General features: G+C 48.4%; 11 protein-coding genes across 11 annotated transcripts; 8 read left to right on the top strand and 3 right to left on the bottom strand.

Annotated features, from left to right (window-relative positions):
- Nucleotides 1–82: 82 nt before the first annotated feature.
- FTJAE_1269 (acyl oxidase) lies at nucleotides 83–2,179 on the top strand (the record flags this gene model as incomplete). Its single annotated transcript, XM_037345761.1, has 1 exon — nucleotides 83–2,179. One exon carries the CDS (start codon nucleotides 83–85, stop codon nucleotides 2,177–2,179), a length of 2,097 nt encoding a protein of 698 aa, XP_037211558.1.
- A 1,203-nt stretch (nucleotides 2,180–3,382) lies between these two features.
- On the top strand, nucleotides 3,383–4,187 carry FTJAE_1268 (glutathione S-transferase; the record flags this gene model as incomplete). Its single annotated transcript, XM_037345750.1, has 2 exons — nucleotides 3,383–3,552; nucleotides 3,623–4,187. The coding sequence occupies 2 exons, from the start codon at nucleotides 3,383–3,385 to the stop codon at nucleotides 4,185–4,187; spliced, it is 735 nt and encodes a 244-aa protein (XP_037211557.1).
- A 197-nt stretch (nucleotides 4,188–4,384) lies between these two features.
- FTJAE_1267 (alcohol dehydrogenase) lies at nucleotides 4,385–5,425 on the bottom strand (the record flags this gene model as incomplete). The annotated part of the gene is made up of 1 exon (XM_037345739.1): nucleotides 4,385–5,425. One exon carries the CDS (start codon nucleotides 5,423–5,425, stop codon nucleotides 4,385–4,387), a length of 1,041 nt encoding a protein of 346 aa, XP_037211556.1.
- A 557-nt stretch (nucleotides 5,426–5,982) lies between these two features.
- On the top strand, nucleotides 5,983–7,661 carry FTJAE_1266 (allantoate permease; the record flags this gene model as incomplete). Its single annotated transcript, XM_037345728.1, has 5 exons — nucleotides 5,983–6,127; nucleotides 6,179–6,360; nucleotides 6,417–6,531; nucleotides 6,577–6,747; nucleotides 6,796–7,661. The coding sequence occupies 5 exons, from the start codon at nucleotides 5,983–5,985 to the stop codon at nucleotides 7,659–7,661; spliced, it is 1,479 nt and encodes a 492-aa protein (XP_037211555.1).
- A 1,523-nt stretch (nucleotides 7,662–9,184) lies between these two features.
- On the top strand, nucleotides 9,185–10,121 carry FTJAE_1265 (gnat family protein; the record flags this gene model as incomplete). The annotated part of the gene is made up of 2 exons (XM_037345717.1): nucleotides 9,185–9,479; nucleotides 9,553–10,121. The coding sequence occupies 2 exons, from the start codon at nucleotides 9,185–9,187 to the stop codon at nucleotides 10,119–10,121; spliced, it is 864 nt and encodes a 287-aa protein (XP_037211554.1).
- A 983-nt stretch (nucleotides 10,122–11,104) lies between these two features.
- FTJAE_1264 (short chain dehydrogenase) lies at nucleotides 11,105–11,806 on the bottom strand (the record flags this gene model as incomplete). The annotated part of the gene is made up of 1 exon (XM_037345706.1): nucleotides 11,105–11,806. One exon carries the CDS (start codon nucleotides 11,804–11,806, stop codon nucleotides 11,105–11,107), a length of 702 nt encoding a protein of 233 aa, XP_037211553.1.
- A 1,980-nt stretch (nucleotides 11,807–13,786) lies between these two features.
- Nucleotides 13,787–14,245, top strand: FTJAE_1263 (hard-surface inducible; the record flags this gene model as incomplete). Its single annotated transcript, XM_037345696.1, has 3 exons — nucleotides 13,787–13,874; nucleotides 13,936–14,044; nucleotides 14,104–14,245. 3 exons carry the CDS (start codon nucleotides 13,787–13,789, stop codon nucleotides 14,243–14,245), a joined length of 339 nt encoding a protein of 112 aa, XP_037211552.1.
- Nucleotides 14,246–15,618: 1,373 nt separating this feature from the next.
- Nucleotides 15,619–16,583, top strand: FTJAE_1262 (isoflavone reductase like; the record flags this gene model as incomplete). The annotated part of the gene is made up of 2 exons (XM_037345685.1): nucleotides 15,619–15,912; nucleotides 15,963–16,583. The coding sequence occupies 2 exons, from the start codon at nucleotides 15,619–15,621 to the stop codon at nucleotides 16,581–16,583; spliced, it is 915 nt and encodes a 304-aa protein (XP_037211551.1).
- Nucleotides 16,584–18,785: 2,202 nt separating this feature from the next.
- Nucleotides 18,786–20,561, top strand: FTJAE_1261 (altered inheritance of mitochondria 6; the record flags this gene model as incomplete). Its single annotated transcript, XM_037345674.1, has 1 exon — nucleotides 18,786–20,561. The coding sequence occupies one exon, from the start codon at nucleotides 18,786–18,788 to the stop codon at nucleotides 20,559–20,561; it is 1,776 nt and encodes a 591-aa protein (XP_037211550.1).
- Nucleotides 20,562–20,797: 236 nt separating this feature from the next.
- On the top strand, nucleotides 20,798–21,921 carry FTJAE_1260 (alpha beta hydrolase fold family; the record flags this gene model as incomplete). The annotated part of the gene is made up of 2 exons (XM_037345663.1): nucleotides 20,798–21,113; nucleotides 21,164–21,921. The coding sequence occupies 2 exons, from the start codon at nucleotides 20,798–20,800 to the stop codon at nucleotides 21,919–21,921; spliced, it is 1,074 nt and encodes a 357-aa protein (XP_037211549.1).
- Nucleotides 21,922–21,986: 65 nt separating this feature from the next.
- FTJAE_1259 (aldehyde dehydrogenase (NAD+)) lies at nucleotides 21,987–23,597 on the bottom strand (the record flags this gene model as incomplete). The annotated part of the gene is made up of 3 exons (XM_037345651.1): nucleotides 21,987–22,998; nucleotides 23,056–23,424; nucleotides 23,473–23,597. The coding sequence occupies 3 exons, from the start codon at nucleotides 23,595–23,597 to the stop codon at nucleotides 21,987–21,989; spliced, it is 1,506 nt and encodes a 501-aa protein (XP_037211548.1).
- Nucleotides 23,598–24,107: the final 510 nt, after the last annotated feature.

The following is a 24,107-nucleotide window of genomic DNA, read 5'->3' as shown; positions in this document are numbered from 1 at the left end:
TTAATCTACCCATTCCATCATCATCAACCTCTCCTCCATCTCACCAAAATCCGGGGTAGAACCACACACAACCACATCAACAATGCCTCCGCAAAATCCAGACTGGGTCAAGGCCCTCAAGCCCTCCGGCCCCCAAGGTTCAGAGCTTCTGGCCCAAGAACGCGCCAACTCTGACATCAACGTCGACCAGCTGTCAACTTTCCTCTTCACAAAAGAAGTCCTCGACAGAAATGAAAAGATTCTCAAGATTCTGCAGGCTGATCCTGTCTTTGACAAGGAGCAGAACTACTTCAGGGGGCGAACAGATAGACTTGAGGCCGCGCTTGCCAGAGGTAAGGCTTTGAGGAGATTGTCTGTCAAGCATAACTGGAATGATGAGGAGCATCATGCAGCCAATGATCTGATCAGTGAGCCTACGCCTTATGGTCTTCACGCTACTATGTTCTTGAAGACGCTTGAGGAGCAGGGTACACCGGCGCAGCATAAGCTTTTCCTTGAGAGGGCGCGAAACTATGAGATCATCGGATGCTACGCTCAGACCGAGTTGGGTCACGGTTCCAATGTTCGCGGTCTTGAGACTACTGCTACTTGGAACCACGAGGACAAGACCTTTACTATTCACTCGCCTCACCTCACAGCTTCAAAGTGGTGGATCGGTTCTCTGGGCAAGGCCGCCAACCACGCTGTCGTGGTCGCGCAGCTCATCCTCGACGGCAAGCCCTACGGTCCTCATCCCTTCGTCGTCCCCATTCGCGACATGAAGACCCATGAGCCTCTTCCCGATATCCACGTTGGCGATATCGGCCCCAAGTTCGGTTACAACACCATGGATAACGGCTTCCTGCTCTTCAACAACGTCAAGATTCCCCACGTCAACATGCTGAACCGCTTCTCTGGCGTTGACCCCGAGACCGGAAAATACATCCGTCCTTCGAACCCAGCTCTCATCTACGGAACTTTGACTTTCATCCGATCCTCCATCGTTTTCCAGTCTGGTTCCGTTCTTGCTCGTGGTGTCACCATTGCTACGCGTTACTGCGCTGTTCGCCGACAGTTCCAGGACCGTGATGCTGATGCTAGCGAGACTGGTGAGAACCAGGTTCTTAACTACACAATGGTTCAGCACCGTCTCCTACCCCTTCTCGCCTCTTCATATGCGCTATTCTTCACTGGTCGCGCTATGATCAACCTCTACAACGCCAACCAGAAGCGCATGGCTCAACGTCGCGATGCTGGCGACGCTAAGCGCAAGCCTGGTCCTGAAGAGCTCAGCCCTGGCAGCGATCATCTTGCTGACCTCCACGCCATCTCCTGCTCTCTGAAGGCTTTTGCTTCCACCACCGCTGCTGAGGGTCTGGAAGTCTGCCGTCGCGCTTGCGGTGGTCACGGTTACTCTGCTTTCTCCGGCATTGGCAGCTGGTATGCTGATTATCTTCCTACTGTCACATGGGAGGGTGACAACTACATGCTTACCCAGCAAGTCGCCCGATACCTCCTCAAGTCTGCCCGCGCTGTTCTCGCCGGCAAGGCTCCTGATAACGGTATCTCCCGTATCTTCAAGGAGTTCATTCGCCGACAGGATATCGGTGCTGCTTTCGACGTTCTCGACAGCGACCAAGACCTCGTTGATGCTTTCGCATGGCGTGTATCTTTCCTGACATTTGAGGCTCTCAAGCACCGAGATGAGGAGAAGCAATCATGGAACAGCCTCCTCATCGACTTCTGGCGTCTGTCCACTGCCTACGCTCAGTACCAGGTCGTCAAGAACTTCCACGAAGCTCTCCAAGACGAAGCCACCAAGAAGTCCCTCGACCCCAACACCCTCGCCATCATGCACAAGCTCTTTGAGCTCTTCGCTCTGCATAACCTCCAAAGCTCCGCCTCCGAGTTCTTCACCAGCGCCGCCACAACGGTTCGCCAAATTCAGCTCGCCCGCACAAAGCGAACTCTCTCACTGCTCGATGAGATCCGACCTCACGCCGTCAGACTCGTCGATGCTTGGGCGTTCCCTGATTGGCAGCTTGACAGTGCCCTTGGTCGCTATGACGGCAAGGTTTACGAGGATCTGTTCCATCGTGCTTCGGAGGTCAACCCTGTTAACGACATTGTGTTTGACCCTTATCCTGAGTCAGATGTGCTGTTCCGTAAGAACGGCAGTGGTCCTAAGGCGAAGTTGTAAGAGAGAGCGCTTGATACCTGTACTCTAAAATAGTATTACCTAGTCTTTTGTATTGTTTATTTATATAGATAACTTAGAGGAATATTAGCCTGTTTATCCTTATTTTAGAAGCTTGTTAGTATATGAAGGTCTTGCCTGAGTTGCGTAGGAGGACTTGGTCGTGACCCCCGTGAACATGTCTATTGGATGACCTCGAGGAACTGTGAGCTTGCTCCACTGCACATCCATGATATAGCAACCAATCAAATATACAATGCATTTTCTATACTGGGACTCGAGACTTGTATGGATATCTTTAAACTCTATTGCTAAGATTTGAAGCCACAGACTATAGCACAATCTCTTAACAGACTCTTGCCATTCAGGCAGCTGGTATCGACCTTGAATATCTCAAAGAACTCGAGGGGATGGTATACTGGTGCACGTCTCTCCGCCTCGAGGAACAATCTCCCATCCCCTGGGCTAGGCACGCCAACACCTGACATACATGTTATAGGCTCGCAATGATCTTGCGACTCATTGGTCGGATGCTCTTTACCTTTATGCCTTTTTTTTGAACTCTCAACCTTATCAGACAGGCAGGTCGGATGCTCAAGATGTCTTTGATGCTGATTCAGCCAATGATAGGGAGCTTTTCTGGAATAATGGAACCAGTCAAACATGGGACAATCAATTGCACTTTAGGCGCCACACTGGTGCGATTCTGAAGTGGCTTGAGAGCATTGGATGAACAAAGTCCTGGATGCTTGTGACTTTGGTCTTGAAGACTTTCACACCAGTGCTGTATTTTTCCAGTTTTCGATTTTTACATAAATAATTGGACAGATATTCTCAAAACTAGGGATATTCAAGGAGACCCTTGAAATTCAGTAGAACTTGCCCCATTAGTGAGAGCGATAACTATGCTGCGCTCAGCTTCCAGTATCTTTGAAACTCGATATTCGTTTATGACTTTCTTATCGATCAGCTCATAGTAGCTATTCCTTATCAAGCTTAGATCCGGCTAGGACGGGATGACATGGAATTTGACTGGTTCGTTGCCACCGCATTTACACAACAGCAGAAACGTACTAATTATAGCACGAATGAGGTCCAGGCAGCTTTCCTCCCAACATCTTTTTATGCAACATCATCCTTCAAACCCCAGACCACATCATTGACTCCTCGCTCCTCAACTTATCACCTTGAATCGACAGCAGCACAATGGCCGCCGACAGACAGCCTGAGATTATCTTGTATGATCTTGCATGTATCAAGAACACATGCTTTTCCCCTGTCGTTTGGAAGATTCGATTGATGCTCAACTACAAGGACATTCCTTACAAGACGATCTTCCTTGAATTCCCCGATATTGAGCCAAAGCTCAAGGAGTTGTGAGTTCACTAACGATTCAATCAATATACTCCTTGATTCCCTAGAGGCGAGCTGACAAATGAAAACCAGCGGCCTGGAGGCTCATGATTCTGGCTCTACTCGCTACACCGTCCCAACAATCCACCATGTCCCCACCGGCAAGTATATCATGGACTCACCCGCCATTGCCGAATTTCTCGAATCAACCTACCCAGACCCTCCAATCCCCCTGACCTCTGATCTCGGTCGCGAGATTGAAACAAAAGCCCGCGGCGCTGTCGGTCCCGCATTCCGCATCTCCGTCACGCCACGCGAGAACCTCATCCTGTCGCCACGAGCTCAAGAGTATTTCCGAGCCAAGAATGAAGCTCGAATGGGATGCAAGTTGGAAGACTTGATGGACCCAGAGAAAGAGGAGAAGACCTGGCAAGCTGTTGCGGACAAGATGAGTGAGCTGAGTGATTTGATGTTGACGAACAAGGATAAAGGGCCGTTTTTGCTGGGCGAGAAGCCGAGCTACACTGATTTCTTCATCGCGGCTTCGCTCCAATCGGCGAGAACTATTGATGAGGAGATCTTTCAGCGTTGTGCTGTATATCCTGGTTTCAAGGCCATCTACGAGGCTTGTATGCCTTGGATGGAGAAGAAGAATTAAATCGAGGAGTAGTTTAACTAGATAAGTTTTAGCTAATAGAATTTACCTATTAGTATTTACCTAGTATAGAAGGCCTTGCATAGAAGACCCAGTATAGTATACCTAGTATAGTAGACCTAGTGTAGTAGACCTAGAGTAGTAGACCTAATATAGTAGACCTAGTATTATAGTTACAGGCTTAACTCCTTCTATTTATCCTACTTAAACAGGTGCTTGTTTACTGGCGTAACGGCATCTCTCCCCTCCAGAACCGCCATGACATTCTCCATAGCCAACCTCTCAAACCCAATCGACGTATCAAGCGCACCACCAGCAGTATGACACGTCAAGGTCGCATTCCTCATCTTTTGCAACCTCGGGTTCGGCCTCGGTTCATTTTCAAAAACATCCAAGCCCACTGCAAACAAGTGTCCAGAATCCATAGCGTCAGCCACAGCTTCTTCGTCTACCAAACTCCCGCGTGCAACATTCACCAGTCGTGATCCTTTCTTCATCTTGGCTATCTCTTCCCGCCCGAGGATCTTCTTCCCCCCTGCGCCGGGAGCAGCTATGACGATGCAGTCGGCGATGGCGAGCATGTCTTCTAGCTTGGGGTAGTTTGTTGCTTCGATAGATGCTTCTTGCTCTGGTGATTTGGGGAAGGGGTCGTAGTATGCAATACGCATACCAAGAGCCTTGTAAGTCTTGAGAGCAATCTGATAACCAATGTTTCCAAGACCGATTATCCCCAGAGTATGACCGCGAGGGTTGAACGCGGTAAGCTGCGTATGAGCATGTGCATCTCGAAACTCCTCTTCACTGCCTCTCGCAGCCATGTTACTCCACTGCATATTCCTAAATACAGAAATAATATGGTAAAGTGCCATGTCAGAAACAGCTTCCGTCGAAGCAGCTGCTCCGTTACAGTAAAGAATACCATTTTCGGCCATGATATCAACGTCAGCCCAGTCATAACCAGCACCAGCTGATGCGTAGACCTTCATGGACTTGGGCAAGAGTGGAATAAGCTCTTTATCCCAGCGCCCCATTTCCCCGCCTGTGATCCAAAAGGGCCGCATGACAGCCTGGAAATCGCCCCATTTCTTCTGGCCAAGAGCTTCGAGGAAGGGACCGCGTTGGCGTTCTTCTGCTGAGGGGCGGATGATGGTGAATTTTGACTCGAGCTGTTTGTAGAGATCGTGGTTGTATTTGATTGGGTCCCCGATATGGAGGATTATGGGCTTTTCGGCTGAAGGCATGATGAAGTGCGAAGAAACAATGTCTGAGGGCTGGGATATGATGCTAAAGAGAGTCTTCCTGCGTCTTTGTGAAAGAAGGTATATAAACGATTCCAACACAAGAACACATTATTAATCAGTGGATCAGATCGATCTTCCCTCCGAGCTCCCCATATTCCCCGCGTCTTACTTCCTACTATCTCCTCCCATGCATGTCGGATGTCGCCATTACTACATGACCATCACCAATACAACTCGTCCATCGCGTCGGCTCGGCTATACGCAACAAACGTCCCTCCTAGCGCATCTCACTCATCGGATAACGGCTCGGAATGTTGTTGGATTGGTTCGAGTCAAAGATCTACATGATTCATGGGGTTACGTTGCAAGGTTCATTTCCCCGCTCGTCTTGGTTTCCCCAGACTATCTCCCCCATACCCCAGGTTCAAGTCGCAGAAATCTCGGCAAGAAATGCGATGGCTAGTCTGGGCAGGTTGCTGGCGTTAATAAATACGTCTGAAAAGGCCTCTGAATTTCCTTGTTGACTAGAGTAATTTTGTGATAAATTATCAGTCATTATGGCCGATGTCAAAGAGACAGGCGAGGAACTCCATCTGGAGACTCTCGGTGGAGAAACAGCTCACATCGAGAATCGCGACATCAAAGAAAAAGCTCTCGTTCGAAGAATCGATAAGCGAATGATGCCACTAATGATGCTGCTCTGTAAGTACTGACGGCCTTGATCCAGTCAACAAGAGCTAACATATTCTTCAGACATTCTCAATTACCTCGACAGAAATAACATCGCGACCGCCCGTCTCGGTAACTTCGAAGAAGACATCGGTCTTGTGGCCGAGCAATACAACACCGTCATCAGCATCTTTTTCGTGGGCTACATCCTGACTCAGGTCCCCACCAACATGATCCTAAACAAGATGCGACCGTCAATCTTTCTGGTATGTTTCCGAGTCAGGTATTTGTGGCGCATCGTTGTGCTGATTGTTCTTGATAGCCCTGTATCATGGTCTGCTGGGCTACTGTTAGTGCTTGCACTGGTGCTGTGCAGAGTTATCATGGGATGATTGCGTTGAGGTTCATCCTTGGATTTGTGGAGGCACCGTTCTTTCGTAAGTTAGCTGTTTTGGCCCTGTCGACTAAACTGACCTAAGTAGCTGGTGCTTTGTTCTTGTTTAGTTCATGGTACACGAAGAAAGAACTCGCAGTTCGCATCTCGGTTCTTTATGCAGCTGGTCAAATGGCTGGTGCATTTGGCGGTCTCCTCGGAAGCGCCATAATGGCTGGTATGGACGGTAAAGCTGGTTTAGCTAACTGGCGATGGCTCTGTATGTCACTATCTCTAACCTTGTATATCCCGACTAACAAACGTCTAGTCATCATTGAAGGCTGCGCCACTTATCCCGCAGCCATAGTCACATACTTCGTCGTCCCAGACTACCCAGCAACAACGGCCTGGCTGAGCGACGAAGAACGCCGCATCGCAGTCCTTCGCATGGCCGAAGATGCCAGCAAGGAAGATGACCGAGCCGATGTATCAGCTTGGGAGGGTGCTAGAATGGCCTTCACCGATCCTACGCTTTACATGATCTGGATCATGCAGCTTGGTCTCAACACAGCAGCAGCCTTTACAAATTTCTTCCCTACTATTGTCAAGACTCTGGGCTATAGCTCGACTATCACCCTTCTGCTCTCTGCGCCACCTTATGTGTTTGCTGCAGCGCTGGGTATCACGAATTCTTGGCATAGCGATCGTGCTAATGAGCGATGGCTGCATGTTGTCTGGCCACAAATATTCTGCAGCATCGGGTTCATCATCTCAGCTGTTACTCTCAACACGGCAGCTCGATACATCTCGACGTTCATGATGATGTCAGTCTATGGATCATTTGGCTGCATCTTGTCTTGGGTGTCCTCCTCTCTGCCACGCCCATCGACGAAGCGCGCTATCTCATACGCTGTCGTTAACGCTGGTTCCAATCTTGCATCCATCTACGCATCCTACTTCTACCCTTCATCCCAAGGCCCCAGATATTGGCAAGCAAACGTCGCAAACGTAGCGTTCAGTGGTCTTTGCATTGCCATGGCTACTATTCTCAGATTCTTCCTGGCTCGGAGAAACAAGAAGCTGGAGAAGGCGAGGGAGCATGATATTCAGCATGAGGGCACTTTGAGTGGCAGTGAGACGAGGCTGCTTGCTGAGAAGTGGCAGTGCGGAACTGAGTATGTTTATACACTGTAGATGGGCTGACGTCGAGTATGAGGCTCGCGTTTTGTCAAGAGAGAGGTTGAATATGATCATCATAATGGAAGTAATTGGAAACTTCCATGCCCGAGACCTGTCCGCGTGATGAAGCTCCCTGTGGAGAGTGGTATGATTGACTCGTGACGTTGCCAAGAGAGCTGCGACGCTCTTGGTGCTGGCAATGGGCTGACGGCAGTAACACGAATTACTTAGAGCCAGCGAATTGAAGTTGAAGGTCACTCTATGTCTAAATAGTTCCCTCAATGGTATTTCATTGTTTGCGACTCGTTGGTTCTGAGGCGGATATCGCATCAGCTCAGACGCCCGCCTCACGATGGCCCCAAGTGGTTCAACGTCCGTCATGCCTAGACCACGTAGCTATCACGAACCAATCACGGCGCCTGCCATATCACTCGACTTCTTAAATAAGAACAAACCCCCACAAGTCAAGAAGGCTAAGATATAGTATTTATCGGGTATCTATCTCTTGGTCTGGGGATGGGTAGTGCCGTGCTTAGTTATTTCTCCCCGCAATATTGTTGCGGGGGTGCATATCAAGAGTTCAAAGGCTTTCACCAACAAAGCTCCAGTTTCTAGTGTTGAAATGTTGGCGAATAGGCCGTATTTTTTGTCGCACATGCCTCGGGACTGGCTATTAAACGTCACATGTCGTGAAACAAGAATTACTAACTATGACATGATGGTTGGGCTTTAGCTGAGATGATCTGAACTCTTCTCAGCAGTGAGCGTTGCAGTGCACGTTAATGCCTCGGCTGTTCCCGGGATTACTTTTACTGCTGATCTGTACAGCGCTGACAAGCGACAAAGGCGCTGTACGATAAGAACAAAACCAGGCACAGGTTGTACTGTACTGCATGCCGAGTGTCGTAGGTTGCATTCTTTCCGAAAACCCATCTCCTCATCAGATCACAAAAGATCCCTGTATCTCGGCGCTCGAATCTCGATAACCATTTGCTTTTTTCCACTTCAATACCAAGAGACATCATCTCATATTTATACCTGATACCAACAATTCATCTCATACGATGAGCATCAAAACATGAGCATCAGACGTTGATTAACCTTGTCGATTAAGCTTAAAATGTTTAAATGACACACGGCTAAGGCGGAATTGCCAGACTTGGCGCACCTTACGCTATGAGGCGATCGCTGTGGGGAGGAGGAGAGGCCGCCAGCGCCTCGTCGTGTTGGAGGGCCAATACTTGGCCTGGACAGACACCGCTATGATCTCATGTTGCTTGGCTTGGCATCGGCTCATGATCAGAATTCACTTTGCGTGTGACGTTGCGTGGCTCTAACCTCTGAGAGCAAAGCCCACTTGGACTCTTGCATTTTTTTACTGCCGGGCGGCGGGTGAAAAATTCATACCGACTATGAAAGCTGGCTGATCCTCAAGCCTTTTTCACTGTCTTGACTTTTTTGGTGTTTCTTCATTCCAACCAAACTTGAACTTGAACAACAACTACTTTTATTATTATTACTTGTATTGACTATCAGTTATGGGCGTCCGTATCGCTACCCAACAAGACATCCCCGCGTTGAAGGAGATCATCCTCAGCGGGTTGTCAAATGATTCTGTCTGGCTGTACTGCTACCCCTCAGCAGGCCGCTCAGAAGCCGCCTCAAATCACGTCGAGACGGTCTTGAAGAGGATCATTGACGACAATAGCAAAAATTGGCATTGCTACGTAGTCGATGCTCCCAAGACTCACGACCCTGTCTCCCTCGCAATCATCCAGTCGCTTCACCAGAACGAAGACGATGGGAAGGGCGTCACTGAGCAGATCCAGCGAGGTGAGTGAACCCAGGCACCCACAATTCTGCTCGTTTAGTGAGACCAAAATTCGCTAACCTTATTTTCCTACAGTGCTCGGTCTGTCGGAAGACCCCAGCAACGGAGAGAGCAAGACGGCAAAGAGAATTGCCGCACTGCAATCAGGCATCACGCAGACACAGCAGACGTACCTCGCCCGCTACGACCAAGTTATGTTCCTCCATGCCGTCATCACGCATCCTCACCACAAGCGCCAAGGGTACGCCAAGACGCTCTCCAAGCAAACCCTGCAGGTAGCGCGTCAGAAGGGCGCCGTCGTTGCAGCCCTCGCCAGTCCCTTCAGCGGCTACGTCTTCTACTCGGGCACCAGCTTCTCCAACTGCGGCCGCACAAAGGTCGAGACCGACGACGACATTGAGAACCTCGAGCTGCAGATCATGGTCTGCACCCCGCCCAAGCCCCTCGAGCAGAGGAGGAGCTCCATCATGGACTTTTGGGGAGCCGCCAAGAAGGCTTCGCCCGCCGGCAGCAGACGTGAGTCGCTCGACCAGGGACAGGGCCAGGGTGAGAGGCGGAGCTCGTTTTTGGACATGTTTAGCTTTGGTGGCCCCAAGACTCCCTCTGCTGTTGATGATGATACCCGCAGAAAGTCTCACGCCTAGATGAGGGGCACGACGATTTTTGTTTGCAGTTTTTTTTTATATATGGATCGTCATAGACCAGGTCTTTTCTTATGTATTTACCAACAAGCCACGATCTCAATACAACTACAGTACCAAATCCACAATCAGTGTCTGCGAAATACAGTGGTGGACCGTGCATGACTGCACTGATTTTCAGGGCTCAATCATGCATTTTGCGCATGCATGACAGCGCACAATCAGCAACTTTTCGCCAATCGCTGTCAAGGCTTACGCAACTTCATCCGCCTTTCTAAATGATCAGCAGTTTCAGAATTTTCGTCAACTGCAGTACCTCTCCGGAGACAGACAATACTTACGGTGCTTTGCTAGTCAAATAGTTAGCTTATTCACATTTATTCGTGATACAATATGGCTGTTTGGTCAAATAACTACAGCCAGAGCCGTTGCCGTCTGCGATCAGCTTCAGGAGACATCACGATATGTATCTGAGGGAAGAATTGAGGGAAAGGGTCGGAGATAGTAGCAAGGTAGACTTCATGGATGGGGGAGGGGGGGCCGATATGCAGGCATAGCAGCCGCAATTGTGATTGAAGAGTAGAATGGGGTAGGTTAGGGGCTATGAAGGAAAAGAAAATGTTTAACTTCCTTCAGATTTGTCATCTCTCTTCCCACGAATGTAGTGTATGATCCACCAATCCCACAACCATCCAGGAAGCCAATCGACCAGTCCTTTGTAGAGATATTGATACCAATGACCGACAACGACACTCCGGCGACTACCAACTCTCGCAATGATTGCCCAAGCAAGGGTGCTGTCCGTTTGACCCATTCGTCGCGATACCCGTACACACAAGGCTTCGACATCGTAGCCCTCGAGTTTCATTTCTAGAGCCGAGGATCCGGTAATTCTAGAAACAAATGACCGGCTTGCTGAGGTTGCGATTTGGAGTGGAATGCCTTTGTCACTTAGGGAGGTGACGTTTATGATGAGAGATTGGGCGTTACCAATGAGCGTTGGAAGAAGAGCGCGAAAGAGCTGTATTGGAGAGAGCGTCAGAGTTGACGTGTTTCCAAATAGACTTTTCATTTTCATCGAGGATCCCTGCAAGGTCTACTGCGTGTCCGGCTTCTGCATTCGCGCAGTTAATCAAGACTGTCAAGTTAAGCTTGGACAGCTCGTTCTTTATAACCTCAAGGTCCAATTTACGTTCCATTCTCCAATTACCGTAGCTCTGTCTGTAGAAGAAGCCTCTGGTACCAAGCGCAGTTGGATCGGCGAGGAGCATCCTAAAGTTCCGGTCAGGGAACTCATCGTGTACCCTCGCCATAGCAGCTAGTAGATCTTGTTCGACCCGGCCGTGGAGCACAACGTTGAACCCTTTTTCTGCGAGCTCGCGCACAATATCGTATCCGATTCCACCAGCTGCTCCCGTTACTAGAGCCCATGCGACCGAACCTTCGGAGGAAACATGGTTATAGCGATGGATTTTACTGCGATGAAGACAGTATGTGTGGAAGAAGGAGGATGCACCGAGGGCCCATTGAAGAGATATTACGGCGCCAAGGATGGAAAGGACGGTTACAGTCTCCTTTTGGAATGCGCGTACGTGATGAAAGTAGTCGATTCCTGCGAGCTGCGCCAAGTTGCCGGCCTGCAAGTCGAAAGGGCGAGGTAGGAGACTCCGGTACAAGCTGGTGTTCATTTTGTCGAGCCATCTGAGGTTCCTTTTTATGCTTGGTTTGTAATGGAGGGGACATTGTGGCCATTTATGTACCTCAAAGGCAATGAGAGGGTTTGCCCTTCCGTAACGTATTAAGTTTTACGAGAATTGTGCGCGTATGAAAGCGCGTAGGTTTCCCAACCGAGAGAGTAACAAATTTTTGCAGTGGCTCGAGCCTAATACAGATGACTGCATAGCCTATTGAGAAGTGGACAAGAGCCTCGACTAAGGCGTGGAATATTCCTGTAGGCTCTGAAAGGTCTTGAACCCCACGCCAAGTCATTTCAGGTAGATAACCGCAGCTTTTTTGACAGGCCATGTCTCCAAAGAAGGGGATCTACCTGCAAGATCGCAGGTGTACGAGGGCGCTGATATAAAGTTAGGGTTCTCGCTTCAGGCAGCCGTGACGTGTCAGAGAACAAGGTTCACTTCCCCTTTAATTCAACTCGGTGAGATAAGATACTGAATTTATTACAGAAACTTAGTCTTTCTGGAGGCAAAGTCTGACTCTGAACTTCAAGGGCATAATTAAATGACTTCAGTGGTAGCAGACATATGTTCAGGGCCTGTTAAGGTGCAAAGCCTCCATGAAAAGGTAAGATAAGGCCAAGAGAATCTGGGTTTGAGGATCCTAGGCGCTGCATCACGAATTGGATGGCCTAGACTAATGCTCAAGTTTGATTCGCTTTGTCTACGAAGCTCTGATATTACTTCGGTATCAGACTTGCTCTGGCATACCAGCCACGCCTTCAGCCATAAGCACGAAGGAAGGATCTGGAGGCAGAAGAACAAAAAAACTATTAGCACGTAGCCCGGACCACCATATATAGAGCTAGTAGCAGCATCCATGATATTTTCCGAGGGCAACGATCCAGACAACTCCCGGGGTTGATCGGAGTGACAACGATGATCCGCAGCTGTATGCGAGGATAGATATTCCATGACACGATTAAGCGGCAGACTGAAAGGCTTAACTTATTTGGTAAATTCAGCTAGCCACACTTTTGCCACTATCCTTCTGCGCGGGCGGTTGTACTAACAGCGGCCCGGCCCCTTACTTCCGTGATAATCACTGTTGCACAGTAGTGCACGGCGCGGATCTTGCCTTTAACGACCAGTCGCATTCAGGAAGGACTTTCGCGGCACAGAAGCAAGGAATGCTAACGGGGAACGTGGCTGGCTGAAGTAGATAGTGTGACCTCAATAAGACAAAACGGCAGACATCCACGATTTGAGCCAGACAGCGATCCCTCCCCAGAGTCAGCATTCAGTGGATCTGTTCACCGAGCCTTCCTCACCGTCTTCCAACTGTAGGGGGCCTCAAACCTGTGACTAACTCTGACTTGTAGTGTTTAAGTCTTAAGACTAAGAACATGCTCCTAGATTGTGCACTGTGTAGAGCAGGGCAGTACGACATCTAGCGCCATGACATGACAATGCAACAAGCTAGTTTGAAAGGACAATCGAATAGAGCCACGTCAGCTGTGGATTGTTGACCGGACTTTAGACCTAAGGGCGTAGCTGAAAAACCTGAATAACCGGAACAAAATCCCGGTTCCGTATAGTGTTCAGGACAGGCTTTGGTCAATTCCATTGACCTGCTCCTGTGCAGCATATCTAGGGACTTTCAAAGGAATTTCTTTGCGTAGGGACTCGAGGATGGTCAGCCGACCCTTTCCACTCGCAATTAGGCCCAGAACTGGAAGTGGTTAGATTTGCCCACAAATGAATGAACTTGAGGTACTTTCGCCACATTACAGGTGGAACATGCATTGCATATTTTCGAAGAGCCTAGACAGCTTACGGCTATTTTATCCTCCTCAGCCAGCTTCATAAGCATGGCCCTGCACAAGCACCAATTCTTGGATAGTACGTCAGCCACTTTCTGCATATCATATACTACCAGGGTCCTAATACTTTGTTGCTGGCAGCAAAAACGAGTCGAGGGAGTATAACCCTAACATGAACTGGAAGATTGAGCAGGTCCCGGGCACAGACACGCGTATCCTTTTCAAGAGCGAGATTGATGACGCTGTGATCTACTCGAAGGGTGAGGTTTTGGAGCACGTAACAGCTTAGCGCTTTGGAACGTCTATATTAACAAAATATAGGCAAAGACTGTCATCTTGGCGCCGACCAGGGCATGGAGGACCATGATACTGCTCACTGGTATCTTGAGGGGTGTGATTTCTCAGAAATTTCGGAGGCACCTCTTGTCAGGTAAGAAATGGCGACTATCATCAGTAGTATGTTTGATAAGTATGGCTGACGACTTGGAGATTCCGCAACGCAAAGCATTCTACGCTCTATCTGGACTGGCAGCATCCCCAGCCGACTGATGGCGAGGCCTTCGTAACCGGCCAAGGCAACAATAACACGAGCCAGATCTTCCGGATTTGCAGAGTACAGCGACCCGAATAGTCCTCTAGTACTCGGCATAAGGAGGGGCCAATTTGACGAGATGGGATATCTACTATTTTATAGACATAAGTTATATTGTTAGTATTATACTATCATATATATTATGTCTGCTGCTTTTAGAATAGTCAATATAGCAACTATCCTTTGAATCGTGTAGCCTGTCGTAAGTTTGTTTAATAATAAATATAAGTAATCTATGGGATTTTTCAGTGTGGTGGCTTGATATGCCTCGCTGAGGCGTCATAAGCTTTAAGTATTAATCAATCAATAAGTAATCTAGTCTATTTTTATAAACTTATAGTTTGCTCTTGTAATAAATACTAGCTTTAAATAGATCGTTGTCTTTTCATTTACAGCTCTTGTATTTAAAGCTACTAGGTTCTCTCTGCCGGAATAAGCTCACAGCCACAAATCTCAACTGCAAATAACACTTCTAGCCCACAACTTAAAGCTACAAGGTGCATTACGTTAATAAGAATTATCAGAAGTTATAGACCTTTACCCGTTGATGTGTCATTGGCTTGAGCGTTACAAAAGCTATCGAACAATACACATCTTTTATTAGTATCTATAAACAGTAGAGAATCGGCTGAGTATGTGTCGAAAGCCTAAAGGAGGGTAATGGCTGTAAACTTCAGAAGACTGTCTTCCATCCGTTGCTGCGAGGGATGTGAGAGGGGGTTGACTCTTCACGGTAGACCAAAGAAAATAGTTCTTTCAGTAAGAGTCTCAACACTCTGAACTAAATCCCTGGAGGAGTTGGTATGTCTATGAACTAGATAATCGTGTAGAACCTGTAGGAGTGCAGAAGTCGATGTCGGACCATAGTTAAGCTGTTCATGAGTTCCAGATTAGCCCACAGCGTTGGAAGCTGTGATAGCGACCGGATACACACCGTCATTATGAAAGTTCTCCGGAGTTCAGGAGTTCGATGTATCTACCCGTACAGCTTCATGCGCTTCAGGAACGCGGATTCGTAGTTTGAGCCGATGGTAACACATGGCGGGCTTATCTACCATTTGCTGCAGATTGTAACGCCATCGCATTTAATCCTCCGCCGGCGGTATGGCTCGCATGCTTTCGAAATCATGGCCTGGTGGAGATTCCGCGGAGGCGAACGATGACTGGAACGGAGTAAGATAATGAGTGCGAAGGATCTCTTAGTAGCTGCATGCTTACGGCACGAGGACTTGGCTATGCGGCGTAAGCCCGTAACTCCAACTCCGATCAGGGAAACGATCACCCGCCAATTGTGGGCATTCCAGCATTTCGGTAGCATTGACGAACTATAAAACGGAGCTAGCCTGCCAGAGATTGGGCGCATTGCCTCATTCATTCAAACAACTCCTACTATCATTACCCATCACTTCATTATGCTCATTCTAATTGCAGGCATCACTGGCATGGTCGGCCAGACCCTTGCTCGCTATGCACTGGAAGAAGGCTATCAAGTCCGTGGTTTGAGCCGGAACCCTGATAAACTCAATGCCGATCTTGCATCGAAGCTCGAGAGCTTCGTCGCTTGCCCCGACTTCCTTGATAAATCTTCCCTTGCGAAAGCCGTCAAAGGAGTCGATGTCGTTATCGCCGCTCTACCTCCAGTGGCAAGCATCATTGGAGCAGGCCAACTGGGTCTCTTGCTAGAAGCTGATAAAGCAGGTGTCAAGGTAAACCCCGCACCAATGAGCATTGTATCAAGACTAATGAGCTGTTCTAGGTTTTCCACGCCGCTTCTTGGAACTTTGACTGGACTAAGCTCGAGCTTGGCGATCACGAGACGTACGATGCTTATATCGCTTTCAAGCGACTTGCCGAGCTCTCTTCCAGCCTGACACCCATTTATGGTTTCACAGGTGCCATTCTGGACTACTCACTCATTCATATCAAGAATGCAGGCCGCCCCAGTCTGGTGAACGCCGAGGCTCGTACTGTTATTTACTTCGGTACTGGTGAAGAGAAGATGTCGTTTACTACGCTTGATGACTTGGCGAAGTATACACTTCTCGCTATAAATGATCAGGATATCATCAAGCGTGGTGTCTACTATGTCAAGTCGTCTCATTGCACTATGCCTGAGCTCGCTGATATTTATGGCAAAGTTCGCGGCTATGAGATGAAGAAACAATGCTTTGGTGGTAAGGCTGAGCTCCAAGCGATGTTGCAACAGGCTAGAGAGAACATCGGTCCTTTGCATGCGGACAAGTATATTGACTTGGCTTATGGGATGGCGTTCTTGAATGGCAAGGCTGCTATTGATCCTGTTGATAATGAAAGATGGGCTAGTAAGGTGACTCCTACCAGCATGGAGCAGTGGCTCAAGGAACATCCAGAGGCTTAGATTGGAGGTCGGATTTGCTGTAAACTAACTTGGTTACTGTTCAGATAGTTCAATCGCACGGTTAGATCTTCCAAAGAAATGAACTGGCTACTCAACAAGATCAACTCAAGATGCTCTCATAGTTGAGCCACCCATTCCTGTTATATTCCAAGAATACTTATTTACCAACATAATAACTAGCATCCACAATGAACGTGTTCCCGAGATCTGGTTGATCTTCCTCCTCGCTTACCGCCGTGATATCTCTGATATCCTTGTCCTTGACTCGCTCTTTATCTCTCAACTTTCTCAGTGCTCTGCATGCAGACAGATCGATCATTCCATCATCAGGCAGAGTTTCATAAAATACTTCAGAAACATCAACACAATGCATATCTGATACTTCCCATAATGTTTCAATGACACGTATAAAGCCAGTCGAATGGAACGCACCGACGAGATGGATTCCCTCGTCTGACAATCTTGACTCCGTGCTGGTTCCCGTTTGGCAAGCGGAGAGGTATGCGAGAGATGGTTGAGTGATTACTAGGTTCTTTGCAGGGATATTATGCACTGTGAGGGGGTTGGTAATCCAGCCTTCAAGACATAAACAGCTTTTCGACGGTTTCGCCTGGTTTCAGCGCCCATGGCCTGCATAATGGAATACCTTGCAGGCCTCCAGGGATACGAGGACCCCCTCCTTCAATGGCATGGGAGTACTTGGCTCGAGGTCGAGCTGTAGACAAAACTGCTTCATCATATTGACTTCGTCTTCAGCGAATGGTAGTCTCGCTTTCTCTCATGAAGCAGTGACTTTATCGTCAAGGCATATGATGAACTAGTCCTATCCATGACTGTCTCTGTGGACCCTGGCTTGCAGTGCCCAGCAGTAGGAATTGGTATACAACCGAGGGCATCGGTCGGAAGTCACCAGATATGAGGCAAACTGTCATCCAATGTAGGAGATTTGAGACCAGGGGCATACAAACACGGGTGGCATAGAGTATCCCAGAGCCACTCTTGCCGAGACCCAAGCTCAGATCTGGCTGATGGGAAGTTCGCCCATGCCCGAAGCCTTCTTTGCTACAGATCTAGTAAATCGATCGTTCTGATTACATTACTTTATATGATGAATGCATCGCATCTATAGAAGCTCACATTGATAACTATGATGGGATCCGGACTAGGGGAGGAAAGGAAAGTCAGGGCCTTGAGCCTAAGTGAGAAAAATACTTAGGCAACTTAGTATAAATTTAGGATGAGTTTAGGTTACATCTTATGCAACACTGGTAAAAATCTACGAATGGCAGGTTTAGTGCCTCAAAACAAAACTCTCCCACCTCATCTTCTACATACTTTGAGCTCTGGAACACTGGCCCATGATGGCAGACAACATACAGATCAATGACACCGCTACCTTAGCGTAAATCCATTTCCATGGTAAGACAGCGTTCAATTCTGTCAACATGATCGACTCCCTTCTTGTCTGTCTTGATGTCCCGCTTGAGCAGTGTGATGCGTTGGCGGTAAGTGGTACTTGTAGTGCTTTGGCTATCAATGTGCCGCTCGCTTTGATGGATGCTGAGCCAGATAAATACGACTTCAAAATGTACGACTCTGGAAACCACAAGATCTGTCGATGCTCAAAGACTTTCACTATCATCGACTCCAACGGTGAACATGGCGCGATCATCAAGCCGTCAGGAGAAACATGGCCATATCAGAAGCACAGCTACTGCGGCTTAGGGGAGCAAGAAAACATAAGACCTAAGTTTAGGATGATAAAATAAACTCCACAAAATGTTCCCTAAATTCATCCTAAACCTATACCAAGTTACCTAAGTTTATGGTGACAAAATAAACTCTGTCACTGTGATCAGCATCGCTCTCGACGGGCCACCAAAATAAACAGCTGGAGCGGAGCGGAAGCTGTGCCGGAGCTCCGGAGGCAGAGGCGCTCACAGGATAATCACGGAACTCATCTGGATGGTGCAAAAGTTTAGCCAAATCTCTAAATATCTTCTCCAACTATTTTCAATTGCCATTTGGATTGTTATCCTTTCAGTACCCATTCAGCACTCGTCGAGGCACTGCATTTTAGTGGGCCCTTCCCCGCGGCTGTGCAGTAAATGCACTGTCAGCATTGTCTTGAAACTCCTCGCTACGCACCAACTCGACAATCCAACGAGTGAACTTCATCGATTCAATGAAGATCAGTGAACAATGAGTGATCCAGAGTACCTACCGACTTATCTTCCTGCAGAGATATGGCTTCATATCATCGAGCAATGCACCGTGTCGCTGTCTCTCGCCGAAATGCTGAAATTATGTCGCGTCAGCAAAGCCTTCAACCTCATGACGATGGAGGCCATCCTCGAGTCCAACATGCTGGATGATGTAGGATACTGGGATCCTATGCGGAAACAAACCATATTCTACCACAGGGTCGCCTTTGCTCCTTTTGCATATCCACCTCTTCTAGAGAATGTATCAGACGACGATGATACCAACTCTGAACCCGAGACGCCAGATCTGAACAGACCGTTGTCTCCACCGCTTCCAGAGGGTGATCGAGAACAATTCCAACACGATGTTCTCTCTGAGAAAGAGCTATTCACTTCCAGCTCATCTGTAGTCCCTAGCGACGATTTCTGGGTCATGTTCCTAACAGCCAGGACATTGGGCAGAATCAGATCGAAACCGCCAACTCAAGACCATATTCTACTGTTGAGAGTCGCAGAACATATCTACCAATACACACAACAAACCTTTCCTCAAATAGAGTTGGAAGATATGGTAAGCATAGTTTGCGGAGTAGCGGTCAAGCACGGATACATTTACTCTCATCCCGATTTCTACACCAAGAATGAATCCCCAGCATTCGATGCGACAGAGCTTCAAATAGATGAATCTTGTGCAGTTTTTCGGGACGCTCTAGCAGCAATGGCAGTATATCTAAGCGACCACACTCTTCTCAAGAATACAGTCTCCAACGAGGATCCGATCCTTTGTCCCTTCCACTATAAGACACTTTCAACGGCAGATGGCCTACCTAAAGTATTAGCATCGTTCCAAACACCCATTCCTCAGGCTGGCCGCATAATAGACAACCAGCTTGGGTTCATGCAACCTAAATGTGGAACGTCTCTTATGAGGCTTGCGAACCCAGTCAAGCTTGCTGTCCAGTTGGGCGAGATGGAATGCGTCACCCTTCTATTGAAGATTGTTTCTGCCAGAGAACGTGAACTTGACATATATAGGATGGACATCATCACTGAAGTCACTCTTCCGGATCAGATCGAGTTTCTTCGCGTCGCGATCGAGTCGGATCGGCCTCTCACGAGATACCGGTTCATAGCACCATCAATTGCGGATATGATATGGATGAATGGACGAACTGACCGTTCTTCAAGATCGCCGGCTGGTATCCAGTTGAGCAAAATGCTAGAGACAACAACCAATCTTGAAGTTTTCAACTTGGTTTACAATGCTATATTGGAAGGCTATAACGAAGATGAAGGCGTTTGGTGGACACAAGGTCTCTCCTCTGGGGCAGACACTCTGGCCACTTGGGGCCTGAGAAGACTTCAACGTGCTGTATTGGATGATTGTCTGCCCATCATTCGAAGACTGGTAGAACTGGGCTATTCAGTGGGCCCGACGAGAAGCATTGAGGATTTGAAGGATGAAGAGCCCGATGTTGTTACCGACATAATTAATGGCGAAAAAATAGTGGATGTAGCTCTGCCCATCGCGGTCAAAAGAGGGAATCTGGAGATGGTGAAACTTTTATTTGTCGCTGGAGCGCACAAGAAGCGCAAGAATGTTCGGAAAGCCATGAGGATTGCTATGGAACAGGGTAACCATGAGATGCTAGAAGTTTTGACAAGTCAAGGATCTCCGGCGGGATTATTGAACCGAAGGGCAAAGCAACGCTGGAAGAAAGAATTGGAATATTTGGGGAAGCAGAATATGCTGAAATGGTTAGAAATGATGTGAGAAGGACGTTGACCTACAAACTCATCCTTCAATCCTTCATATCGATCCGAATAAATTGTTATCAATTGATGCAGCTATTACCCCTCTTACCCACCGCCAAATTCAGCCTGTGATAGGCCCTCAGTGTACACGTGACGTGTTGGTCCATGTCTCGTATCACTCAGTGCTCACTCATTCTTTATTCTCAACCTGCCAAGAAACCCTCAATTGAAGAGAAGGAGCACATTCAGGTCACGATGGCAACTGCAGCAGAAGTCAAAGATCCCGAGGCCTTTCTCAAAGACCCTCGCTTCTCTCAAACCTTCCAACTTCCAGCGGATCCATCGGATGATCATGGCAGTCTCCAGGTTAAATACTCCGACTACGGGTATCACAACGCCGCTGATGAGAATGTGCTACTCTTCTTTGCGCCATTATGTGCATCGAGAATTTTTCACTGCGCGAAAGATGAATTAGCCAAGAAATACCGTGTTCGCATCGTCGTTATGGACCGGCCAGGTTTTGGTGGGACGGATCCTGTCAAGGTGGAAAAGAGGCCTGCCATGTGTCGAAGTAAGTCACTACTCACCGGGGCGAAGCTAACGGGTGACTAACATTCAAAGAAATGACTCTGGCTCTGCTCAAACACCTTGGAATCAAGCACGTATCTCTTGCTTGTCACAGTGGAGGAACCGTCTACGCTTTTGACATGCTCATGCATCACCCAGAGATTCTCCACCCAGAAAGACCATACCTCGCCATCGGAGCACCCTGGATTCTTCCATCTCACACACATCTTATGTCAATGTCTGTGACCCAATCTCTGCCCGCGAGCATGCTCGCCCAAGCAGACAAGTTGATCGGCTTCGTCAACGGCACCCTTGGTCCAGTTGTCGCGACGTCCGCTGGCATGAGCCAAATGTTTGGTCTATCCAAAAAGAAGAATGTCGAAGGTGGCGCCGAGGAGACCAAGGCCGATGCGCTCTTGGAAGAATCCTTGGAACCCTTTTTGTTCAAATTGGTACACGGAGAGAGTATTCGCGGCTTTGGTGACGAGTCGGTTTTCTTGATGCAAAAGACAGAGGGAGTCCCAGGATGGGGAGACTGGCTTGACTATGATGACTTGGTGCCCAAGTTGGTGCAGGCGCTGAAGGGAGCTGGCAAGAAATTGACTGTGGATGTCTACTACGCTGAAGAGGATTCTATGATTGGAGCACCGGGGACGGATGGTCCGAAATGGTTGGATAGCTGTTTCAAGGGAGAGGAGGTTGAGCAGGTGATCACCTACAACACCAAGACCATCGAGGCAGCGGACCATGACACGATTTGGAGTATACGTCGGGGTGTTCCCGTCGATGTCTTCAAGAAATTGGCTGGGTGAACTCTAAACTAACTTTCTCTATGGGCCTTTTGGTACAGATAGACAATCTTCTCAATCTCTTAACCTTACAACTTCGCCGCAATGTTCACATGCACAGCCTTGATATTCGAATAAGCCGCAAGACCAGCCTCTCCCAACTCCCTTCCAATACCACTCTGCTTAACTCCACCAAATGGAATCCTCCAGTCGCTATCATTACTTGAGTTAATCCAAACCATACCGGCTTCAATCCTCTTCGCTACTTGATGCGCCCTCGTCAAGTTTGTAGTGAACAAGGCACTTCCAAGACCATACTGGGTATCGTTGGCTAAGCTGATAGCTTCTTCTTCAGAGCCAAACTTGCTAACCACCACAAACGGTCCGAAAACCTCTTCCTGGAAAACTCGCATCTTGGGGGACACGCCAGTGAAGACTGTAGGTTCAATGAAGTAGCCCTTTCCGTCGCCGACCTTCTTGAATGGTTGGCCTCCGAGCTCAAGTTTGGCACCTTCTTTCTTGCCGACTTCGACGAAGGAGAGAATGCGATCATATTGAGCTTTTGTGACTTGAGGGCCTTGGAAGGTCTTCTCGTCAAAGGGATCGCCGACCTTGGAGATGTTCTTGACCTGGGCTCTGAAAGCAGCGAGGAACTTATCGTAGATACCTTCTTGGACGAGAATACGGCTTGTGGCAGTGCAAATTTGACCCTGGTTTGACATGATACCAGCATGGGCCCAATAAACAGCCAAATCAATATCAGCATCATCAAAGACAATCAGAGGACTCTTGCCGCCAGTCTCCAAAGTAATGTTCTTGAGGTTACTACTAGCCATCTTCATGATCGTCTTGGCTGTCGGGGTAGAGCCAGTAAAAGCAATCTTATCGACGTCCATGTGAGAAGCGAGGGCTGCACCGGCAACGGTTCCGAGACCGTTGACGATGTTGACGACACCGGGAGGAAAGCCGGCCTTGACGACGAGGTTGGCGAAGTAGAGGATTGAGAGGGGCGTTTGCTCGGCGGGCTTAAGGACCACGGCGTTACCGCAGGCCAGAGCAGGGCCGAGCTTCCAAGCTGCCATAGCAAGGGGATAGTTCCATCTATCAATTTTGTTAGTCAAGAAGGCCCGTAGATCACTCTTTTCGAGGTGCACTTACGGAATAATCTGTCCGCAGACACCAATAGGCTCACGGATGGTATAACCAAACTTATCACCCGTAGTCTCAATGACCTGTCCAAACACCTTATCCGCAAAGCCAGCATAGTATCTTAACGTCTCAGCCACCTCAGTCATGTCCTCATTAAACGAGACAGTGTAAGGCTTTCCGTTATCCCATGTTTCAATCGTAGCGAGAATATCTCGGTTCTCCTCAACGAGCTCGGCAAGTCGGTTCATGAGCTTGCCGCGCTCTGTAGCCGGGAGATCTCGCCATGCAGGATTGCGAAGGGCCCGACGGGCGGCACGGACGGCTTTGTCGACATCTTCGGCTGATGCGGCGTAGACGGAGGTGATTTCCTGCTCATTCCTGTAGTTGTTAGCGGTGATTCTCTTGGCAGTGGGTTCTTGGTCTTACGTTGGGTTTATTGAAGTGATTTTGTTGCCGTTTGAGGATCGAACAAATTCGTTGTTGATGAACAGACCAGTAGGCTGCTTGTAGGTTCGCCCATTGGGGGCGGTAAGTTGAACGTCTAGACTCATTTTGGATGTATGATGATTCGATTCTACAGAAGATATCTGGGGAAATCAGCTGAGGAGAAGCTATCCTTGTATACCTATAGTCATTACACAGCGTCACTCGATATCGCTTCCGTATAACAGCGGAACCTATCGAACCCCACACGAATCCCCAAGCCAAAAAGGTGAAAAGTATTGCCCATTCTCGGTATAGTGTCCTCCGGGCCGGTGTGGATATCCGGGCGGGATACCCTGGACCGATAAGGAGATGTTTCTCGCTTCCGTATCGGGCAGTCGATTTGCAAGCGATTTAAGCAGAATCGGGGTAAGGAAATGCATTCAGCTACTGGAGTTGCAAGCGGTTGATCATTTACCGTGCCATGGGACCCTTAATGCATGATCCAGGGGTGATATGACTGACATCTCGTATGATTTGCTCTTAAAAATGCAAGTATGCTTCCTAAATCGACGTTTCCTGTCATTTGAGATCGACCATACCAATTATGGCAATAAGATAGACCAAAGATACAGTGC

Source organism: Fusarium tjaetaba, assembly GCF_013396195.1.
Source record: "Fusarium tjaetaba strain NRRL 66243 chromosome Unknown NRRL66243_c0000025, whole genome shotgun sequence".
NCBI lineage: Eukaryota > Fungi > Ascomycota > Sordariomycetes > Hypocreales > Nectriaceae > Fusarium > Fusarium tjaetaba.
Note: the sequence above shows the minus strand (reverse complement) of the source record. Positions and strands in the feature narration are given on the sequence as shown.